The sequence below is a fragment of the Hyaena hyaena genome, unplaced genomic scaffold, assembly GCF_003009895.1.
Source record: "Hyaena hyaena isolate Hyena2069 unplaced genomic scaffold, ASM300989v1 scaffold_2098, whole genome shotgun sequence".
Lineage (NCBI taxonomy): Eukaryota > Metazoa > Chordata > Mammalia > Carnivora > Hyaenidae > Hyaena > Hyaena hyaena.
The window spans coordinates 87,832-97,562 of record NW_024082730.1 but is presented as its reverse complement, the minus strand read 5'-3'; the positions used below and the strand labels follow the sequence as shown (position 1 = coordinate 97,562).

Below are 9,731 nucleotides of genomic sequence, written 5' to 3'. Positions count from 1 at the left end.
TTTAAAATGTCTACACTACCCAAATCAATATACAGATTTAAAGCAATCTCTCTCAACTTACCAACAGCATTATTCACAGAACTGGAACAAGAAATTCTAAAATTTCTATTTTTTTAAATATTTTAACACTTTATTTTGAGAGACAGAGACAGAGAGTGAGCATGGAAAGAACAGAGAGAGAGGGAGACACAGAATCTGAAGCAAGCTCCAGGCTCTGAGCTGTCAGCACAGAGCCTGACGCGGGGCTCGAACTCACCGACCTTGAGATCATGACCTGGGCCAAATTCGGACGCTTAACCAACTGAGCCACCCAGGCGCACCAAGATATTTTAAAATTTCTATGAAACCACAAAATACCCTCATGGCCAAACAGACTTTGAAAAACAATGCAAAGTTGGAGATATCACAATTTCAGACTTCAAGTTGTATAACAAAGCTGTAATAATGAAAATGGTATAATACTTGTACAAAAATAGACACATAGATGAATAAAATGGAAAACCCAGAAATATACTCACCACTATATTGTCAATTAATCTTCAACAATATAGGAAAGAATATCTAGTGTGTAACAGACAGCCTTTTCAAAAAATTGTGTTGGGAAAACTGTAAAGCAACATGCGATTACTGGATTTAGGGGCATTATGGCCTTGCCACTTGGCCTGGAACACACCCTTGTTCCCAATTGGTAAACCCCACTGTAATGATTATCGGCCCGTCCAAAGCCTAAGAGAAGTCAACAAGCGAGTCATGGACATTCATCCCACAGTGCCCAATCCATACACCCTATTAAGTACCCTTCCACCGACTCGTATCTGGTACACCATCCTGGATCTAAAAGATGCTTTTTTTAGTCTCCCCTTGGCCCCAAACAGCCAGGAATATTTTGCCTTCGAATGGACCGATCCCGAGCACAGCACGAAGGGACAATTGACACGGACCCCGCTGCCCCAGGGGTTCAAAAACTCCCCCACCATCTTCGATGAGGCCTTAAACAAAGACCTGGGTGAGTTTCGCTACCAACATCCCCAACTAACTCTTTTACAATATGTAGATGATCTCTTGATAGCCGCTCAAGACCGAGATGCCTGCCTGACTGGCACTGCACATTTACTCCAAACTCTGGGAGAACTGGGACATCGGGCTTCAGCCAAGAAGGCCCAAATTTGTAAAAAAGAAGTCCAATATTTAGGATATATCTTAAAAGAAAGCAAGCGTTGGCTATCCCCTGCAAGAAAAGAAATGGTCTTGAGGATCCCTACACCCACCAATGCTCATCAGGTAAGGGAATTCCTGGGATCGGTGGGGTCTTGTCGGCTTTGGGTCCCTGGGTTTGCTGAAAGGGCCCGTCCACTTTATGAAGCAACCAAGGAAAAGCCCTGTGCCATTTGGACATGGACCGAAGAACACCAACAGGCATTTGATGCCTTAAAATTGGCTTTACTGTCGGCCCCTGCTTTAGGGCTACCAGACATCACCAAGCCCTTCCATTTATTTGTTGATGAGCATAAAGGTATTGCCATAGGGGTCCTCACCCAAACTTTGGGCCCATGGCACTGGCCTGTGGCCTACCTTTCCAAGAAACTGGACCCAGTGGCATCTGGTTGGCCATCATGCCTCTGCATGATTGCGGCTGTGGCCCTGTTCGTTAAGGATGCAGATAAATTATCTATGAGGCAAGAGCTGGCCGTCACCACCCCTCATGCAATAGAGGGAGTTCTAAAGCAACCACCAGATCGATGGCTCAGTAATGCCCGCATGACTCATTATCAGACTTTGCTACTCAACCCTCCCAGAATTATTTTCCAGGCTCCGACCGCCCTAAACCCGGCTACATTGCTGCCTGACCCGGACTTGGAGCCTCCCCTCCATGATTGTGCCGAGATCCTGGCTCATATTCATGCCACCCGTCCCGACTTGCAGGACGTCCCGTTGCCAGATGAGGAAATCACCTGGTACACAGAAGGCCGTAGCTTCATACAACAAGGACTGAAGTATGCCGGGGCCACAGTAGTATCCACTGAAGAGGTCGTTTGGGCCGAGCCCCTGCCAGCCGGAACCTCAGCACAGAAAGCTGAGCTGATTGCACTCACTAAAGCTTTGACTCTGGGGCAAGGAAAAAAACTAAATGTCTACACAGATAGTAGATACGCCTTTGCCACTGCTCAAATCCATGGGGCAATTTATAAAGAAAGGGGGCTCCTCATGGCAGAGGGAAAGACTATTAAAAATAAAGAGGAGATTCTAGCTCTCCTCAAAGCTTTATGGCTCCTGAAAAAACTAGCTATCATCCATTGTCCAGGCCATCAAAAGGACATAACTGAGGCGGCCAGAGGCAACAATATGGCAGACCGGGCTGTTAAAGAAGCAGCCCTCAAAGGCACCCTGGTCCTGGCAGTCAAACTCATAGATCCGGGGGACCCCAACCTACCAGAGAGCCCTTGTTATTCACTCGAGGACCTACAATGGATTAAAGGACTGCCTATGACCCAATACCTTAAGGGCTGGTGGAGGTCTTCAGATAACAAAATCATTCTGCCTGAGGAAATGGGAATAAGGGTTCTGTCAAAAATACACCGAGCATCTCACATGGGACAGAGAAGACTACAAGACCTGGTGAGACAGTCACACATTAAAATTAAAGATGCCAACTCCAAAATTGAACAAATCGTCAGTAAATGCAGAGCCTGTCAATTGACCAACGCTACCCGGAATCCCCATAATCTTGGAACACGTCTAAGAGGAAGACGTCCAGGGGCCTCCTGGGAAACTGACTTCACTGAGGTAAAACCTGGCAGGTATGGTTACAGGTACTTACTGGTCTTTGTAGACACTTTTTCAGGATGGACTGAGGCATATCCCACCAAATACGAGACTGCACAGGTGGTGGCAAAGAAGCTACTGGAAGACATTCTACCAAGGTATGGATTTCCTCAGATGATAGGGTCAGATAATGGACCGGCTTTTGTGTCCAAGGTAAGTCAGGGCCTAGCCACAACCCTGGGGATTGATTGGAAATTACACTGTGCTTATAGACCCCAGAGCTCAGGACAGGTAGAAAGGATGAATAAAACCTTAAAAGAGACCCTTACCAAACTGGCCCTCGAGACTGGCGGTGACTGGGTGGTCCTCCTCCCTTTTGCCCTATATAGGGTGCGTAATTCCCCATATCAAATGGGATTGACTCCGTTTGAGATCATGTTTGGTAAAGCACCCCCTATCATACCCCGTTTACAGCATGAGGCCATTGAGGAATTGGAAGAAGCCCGTCTCCTCCAAGACCTCAGAGGCCTCCAATGGGTTCATAAACATATTTGGCCTAAACTGTGTGCCCTCTATGAAACAGGTCCACCTCCGGAGCCACACAGGTACTGCCCCGGTGACTGGGTCTACGTGAAGAGACACCACCAGGGCAACTTGGAATCACGCTGGAAAGGACCTTATGTTGTACTACTGACTACTCCAACGGCCCTAAAGGTAGACGGCATTGCTGCCTGGGTTCACTACACCCACGCCAAACCAGCTGACCCGTTTGCCGATAAGGACAACTACCTGACTCCAAATCCAGATTGGAGGGCCGTCAAGGACCCAGTAAATCCACTAAAGCTCAAACTACAGCGGAAAACATGAACTGGCCTTTAATCTTAAGACTACTAACCCTATGTACTCTACCTTGTCAGGCCAACCAAAACCAAAATCCTCACCAACCCTTCCAAGTAACATGGCAAATCATTACGCCTAGTTCAAATCAAGCCATAGTTACTAAGGTTGAGCCCCATCCGCCCGATACATGGTGGCCTACATTTGAATTTGACCTTTGCAGCTTATTTGAACAAGCCCCATTACCTAAACCAGGGACAGGATGGCCAGAAGTCCCGGGATGTACTTGAACTCAAAACTCCTCCGCCCATACCGCCCTGCAAGAGTTACGTAGAACCTGTTTTTATGTATGCCCGGTCCCAGTTTCTAATGACAAGGCGGCTCTATTTGGGGACCGGTCAGATTATTTCTGTCGGGGATGGGGCTGTGAGACCACGGGATCTTGCAGTTGGATCCAGGACTCTCAATCTCTCATTTCCCTCCGACTCAAACACTCAACCACCCCCTGTAAGCCTGGCTCTAGATGTAATCCTTTACAATTAATATTCACTGACAAGGGTAAAAAAATTAAGGACTGGGACAAAGGTCTAACCTGGGGATTAAGACTACATAAATCAGGGTATAATACAGGAGTATTGTTTATGGTCAAGCGGGTCCTTGCCCCCTTTCAGTCAGAATCAAGAGAGACCATAGGCCCTAATAAGGCCCTAATTCCAATCCGCCTGACCCACAGGCAACTCAACACTACTCCCATTACTACTAAGTCCGTGGCAACCACCATCCTCAAGGAGCCAGAGCCCTTATGGGACCTGATGGTCCACACTTTTAAAGTTCTCAATTCTGGGGCGCCTGGGTGGCTTAGTTGGTTAAGCGTCCGACTTTCACTTAGGTCATGATCTCGCTGTTCGTGGGTTCGAGTCCCACGTCGGGCTCTGTGCTGACTGCCAGCTCAGAGCCTGGAGCCTGTTTCAGTCTGTGACTCCCTCTCTCTCTGACCCTCCCCTGCTCACGCTCTCTCTCTCTCTCTCTCTCTCCTAGAAATAAATAAAACATTAAAAAATTAAAAAAAATAAAGTTCTCAATTCTACCAGGCCCAATTTAACCGAGTCTTGTTGGTTATGCTATAATCCCAAGCCCCCCTATTATGAAGGAATAGCCATCCTGGACCAATATCGCACTTCTAATATGTCCTCTGAGCACCGGTGGCAGCCGGCAAACACCGGTAGGCTAACCCTACAGTCTATAATGGGACAGGGCCTATGCATGGGACAGGTCCCGGCTTCACATTCACACCTTTGCAATCATACTGAACAGATTAGGGACAATGGATACATAATCCCACCAAACCAAAGATGGTGGGCCTGCTCTACTGGGCTCACCCCTCGTGTACATAGTGCGGTCCTAAACCACAACAAAGACTTCTGGGTTTTGGTCCAACTAGTGCCCCGAGTCCTCTACCATGCCAATGAAGAAATTATAACATCCCTGAATGGGTCAAGCTACCTGATGCGGACCAGGAGAGAGCCTATCACTGCTCTCACTTTGACCGTCCTTCTGGGCCTGGGAGTGACAGGAGCAGGAACTGGTATTTCAGCCTTAGCAACCCAAAGTAAAAACTATCAGGACTTAAGAATGGCCATAGATACTGACATCCAGAACCTAGAAAACTCTATTGCCCATTTACAAGAATCCTTGACCTCACTAGCAGAAGTAGTACTGCAGAATAGAAGGGGCTTAGACCTTTTATTCCTCCAACAAGGTGGATTATGTGCTGCCCTTAGAGAAGAATGCTGTTTTTATGTCAATCATTCAGGAATAGTCAAAAAAATCTCTAGCTAAAATAAGAGAAGGCCTGGCTAGACGAAAACGAGAGTATGAACTGAGCCGGAGTTGGTTTGAGAAATGGTTTAACAACTCCCCTTGGCTAACTACCCTGATTTCTACTTTATTAGGCCCCCTATTGATTTTATTGCTGTTACTAACCTTTGGACCTTGCATTCTTAACAGACTGGTTGCATTTATGAAAGAACACTTGGGGGCCATCCAATTAATGGTCCTCCGGTCACAATACCAACATCCCCAAAACATAGATAACTCGATAGAGCTCTAGCTCCTAGAGGACCCATGATTTTGGGTCCACAGAAGTCTCAAGAAGAGGAGGGAATGTAATACCTAAATCTAACTGATTCCATTTCAGATTAAACCTCCATCTTGAGAATGAACTAGGCCCGAACCTAGTCCCAGGTTCTGCCCTTAGTTACTTCCCTAGCTACGGCAACAGCCAATCAGTTTAAAACAGGTGCCTATATCCTAAGACGTTCCAGTTAGCAGTTTGCAGTCAGGCCGGATGGGCCAAACCAATTGGGTGCTGACAAGACAGCCTGTACCTATCAGGAGGCTGCCAAGCTAGAACGCCCCAAATTCCACTGTAAGCACAATAAAAAGCCTTGCGATCACGAGCTCGGGGCTCCATATCATCACCGCTGCGTCGGGGTACATTGGAGTCCCTGCTCGAGCTTGTAATAAAAAGACCCTTTTGTACTTGCATCAGTGTCGGCTCCTGGGGGATCTCAGGGGACTCATGAATCGGGCATAATAAGACCGAAAGTGGTCTTATCTTGCAGGGAGGCAAGATGACAGAGAAGTAGGGAGCTCCGTGCATTTTGCTTGCACCCATCTCTCAGAGAAGGCCTGAAGTCAGGACACTGAGCCACAGGAGTTTGGGAAGAGAAAGAGACAGAGTACACTGGGAAGGCAACCTCATAAGTGTGTGAGTGTGAACTGGGGAAGATAAAAGCAGGCCTGGACCTGATACATGGAGGGAGGGTACAGAACCTGGCTTTTGGGCAGCCTCTGTGAGTCAGAGGGAAAAGAAACAGCCACTGAAACTGCTCATAGAACTGTCCGTGGAGAAGAGAAAAACCTTGGTTTGGAAAGAGAGTGTTTTAGTTCTAGCTGGGGTGCTGACTTTGAACTAGATGCCCCCAGTCCCAGAGGACGCCAGGAAAAACTGCTCTGCTGCACTCCCACACAATCCAGGGCAGCGTCCCGGGCAGCACAGAGGCTGTGGGCCAAGGCTGAGTTCCTGGGACTTGACCCCAAGCAGCACTGAGGCTGCGGATCACAGATTGTGCTGCCACTTGACCCCGGTGGATCTGAGGCTGAGCCACTTCCCCCCCAGCCCCCCACCACCTCAACCCCTGGCAGCAGGGAAGCAGTGACCTGCAGGACTGTGTATCTGGCATTATAAATAAAGCACGAGGACTGGGACCTGGAAACGAGGTGGGGCGTGGGGCATAGAACACAACTCACCTTGGCTATGCCCACAGTACAGGGAGACCTGACCCAAGAGAATGATTTGCAGCACTTGGTTCGAGAGGGAACTGGGGCAACGCCATTTTTCTCCCCACAACCACCAAGGCAGGGGCTCTGGGAGCGGCCAGAGGGACACAGTGGAGGCTAAGACCTGCCTACACCAAACCGCACACATCCCCTCTAGAGAGGTGGGGTTTTTTTCCTTTTTTTTTTTTTTTTTTTTTTTTTACCTAAGCCGGGGCAAGGCCAACATGGATGCACTGCCATGATTAATTTCATATAATTCTTTCTATTCAGATATATTCTCCCTTTTCTCATTCATAACCGTCCACTCTGCTGCTCAGGGCACTCTGGTCACTGGTTTGCTTAAACAGTCACATTTAATCCATTCTCTAGATGTACATTCTACACCTCCACACTACCTTTTTTTTCTCTCTCTCTCTGGACCAACCAGACTATATAGTTTCTCTGAGTAACATTATCTTCGTTTCTTTCTCCTCACCGCTAAAAATATTCTATGAATTCCACCTCTGAATATAGCCTCTTAGTTTCTCTGCCTGGTCATTTCATTTCCAAATTCATTCCTCCCCGCTTTGTCATTTCTCTCTTTGTATATGCTCTTCCATCAGCACTGCATATACCTGGCTCTTTATTTGTAGCTGGGAATTTTGGTTTTAGTCGTTTAGACTTTGTCTTTTTTTCTTTTCTTCTTTTTTTTCTTCTTTATTAATTTTTATTTTTATGGTTGGTCTTCCCTCCATCAGCTTTTTTTCTTTTGTTTTGTTTTTTTCTCCCTTCCTTTTTTTCTTTTTCTTTTTCCCTTTCCGTTTGCGTGTTTGTTGGATATATCTGTGCATTTGTGTACCTTTGTTCCCTGTGTGTTGTCTGTCTGTTTTCTTTTCCAGAGCTACCTCAAACACAAGCCAAAGTACACATGGTGGAGAGTCCCAAAACTACTACAGTAGGGAAATAAAATAACCAAAGTTTCAACAAGAGAAACCAAGAGACAACATTCAAAGAACACTTCCTGAACGGACAGGCCCTGGACAGTCAAAGAGCCCTCTATAATACAGCAGCGCCCCCAGGCGCAGAGTGCATAACAAGCTTTTAAAATTGACAAGAGGGCGCCTGGGTGGCTTAGTTGGTTAAGCGTCCGACTTTTGCATAGGTCATGATCTCACGGTTCGTGGGTTCGGGACCCACGTCGGGCTCTGTGCTGACTGCCAGCTCAGAGCCTGGAGCCTGTTTCACTCTGTGACTCCCTCTCTCTCTGACACTCCCCTGCTCACGCTGTCTCTCTCTCTCTCTCCTAGAAATAAATAAAACATTAAAAAAATTAAAGGAAAACAAATAAAATTAACAAGAGATAGAAACCTAATCAAAATGACGAAACGGAAGAACTTTCCTCCAAAGAAATTCCAGGAAGAAATGACAGCTGCTCAAAACAGATATAAGCAACATAACTGAACAAGAATTTACAACAATAGTCATAAAATTAATCGTTGGGCTTGAAAAAAAGCATGGAAGACATCAGAGAAACTATTGTTACAAAGACTATGGAGCTTAAAAATAGATGTGATGAATTAAAAAATGCTATAAATGAGATGCATAATAAAATGGAGGCGTCCAATGCATGGATTGAAGAGGCAGAAAGGAGAATATGTGATTTAGAAGACACAATTATAGAAAAAAAGAAACTGAGAAAAAGAGAGATAAACTGATCCAGGAGCATGAAAGAAGAGTTCGAGAACTCAGCGATTCAATCAAAGGGAACAATGTCCATATCATAGGAATTCCAGAAGAGGAAGAGAGATGGAAAGGTGCTGAAGGAGTCCTGGGACAAATTATAGCAGAGAACTTCCCCAACCTGGGGAGGGAAGTAGATGTTGAAATACAAGAAGCACAGAGAACTCCCCTCAGATGTACCTTGAATCGTTCTTCTCACAACATATAGTGAAACTGGCAAAATATAATGACAAAGAGAATTCTGAAAGCAGCTAGGGATAAAAATGCCTTAACATACAAAGAGGAAACTATCAGAATGGTTACAGATGTATCTACTGAAATTTGGCAGGCCAGAAAGGAATGGCAGGAAATCTTTAAAGTGATGAACAGAAAAAATATGCAGTCAAGAATCCTCTATCCATCAAGCCTGTCATTCAGAATAGAAGGAAAGATAAAAGTCTTTCCAAATAGGAGGGAGGGGCAAGATGGCGGAGAAGTAGGGAGCTCCGTACCTGCACTCGCGACCAGGCATCACAAGGAAAAGATCTGAAGCCATCAAAAACCATACCACACCCAAGAGATTGGGAGAGAAAGGACGCAGACTCCACTGAGAAAGCCGTCTAACGGCTACCTCAAGAAACAAGCCAGAGTACACAAGGTGGAGAGTCCCAAATATCACTACGAATAGGAAAATAAAATAACCATGGTCCCAACAAGAGAGATCAAGAGATACCATCCAAAAAACACTCTCTGAAAGAATAGGCCCTGGACAATCAAAGAGTCTTCTTGGATACAGCAGCGCTCATAGATACAGAGAGCATAACAGGTCTTTAAAACCAACAAGAGCCGGAAAGCTAACTAAAATGATGAAACGAAAGAGCTCTCCTCCAAAGAAACTCCAAGAAGAAATGACAGCTAATGAACTGCGCAAAACAGATATCAGCAGCATAACTGAACAAGATTTTAGAATAATAATGGTAAAATTAATAGCTGGGCTTGAAAAAAACATGGGGGACATCAAAGAAACTATGGCTACAGACAGAATGGAAAATAAAAATAGGCATGAAGAATTAAAAAATGCGATAAATGAG

At 45.8% G+C, this 9,731-nt stretch overlaps 1 protein-coding gene across 1 annotated transcript; it reads left to right on the top strand.

Annotated features, from left to right (window-relative positions):
* The first annotated feature begins 618 nt into the window (after positions 1-618).
* On the top strand, positions 619-5,439 carry LOC120227215. The gene is made up of 3 exons (XM_039225366.1): positions 619-3,591; positions 3,856-4,107; positions 4,735-5,439. Exons 1-3 carry the CDS (start codon positions 619-621, stop codon positions 5,437-5,439), a joined length of 3,930 nt encoding a protein of 1,309 aa, XP_039081297.1.
* Positions 5,440-9,731: the final 4,292 nt, after the last annotated feature.

Coding starts and splice junctions, on each gene's coding strand:
- LOC120227215 (XM_039225366.1), top strand. CDS start 619: ATGCGATTACTGGATTTAGGGGCATTATGGCCTTGCCACTTGGCCTGG. Junction 3,592..3,855: donor GGAGGGCCGTCAAGGACCCA/GTAAATCCACTA, acceptor TACCTAAACCAG/GGACAGGATGGCCAGAAGTC. Junction 4,108..4,734: donor CAAACACTCAACCACCCCCT/GTAAGCCTGGCT, acceptor TATAATCCCAAG/CCCCCCTATTATGAAGGAAT.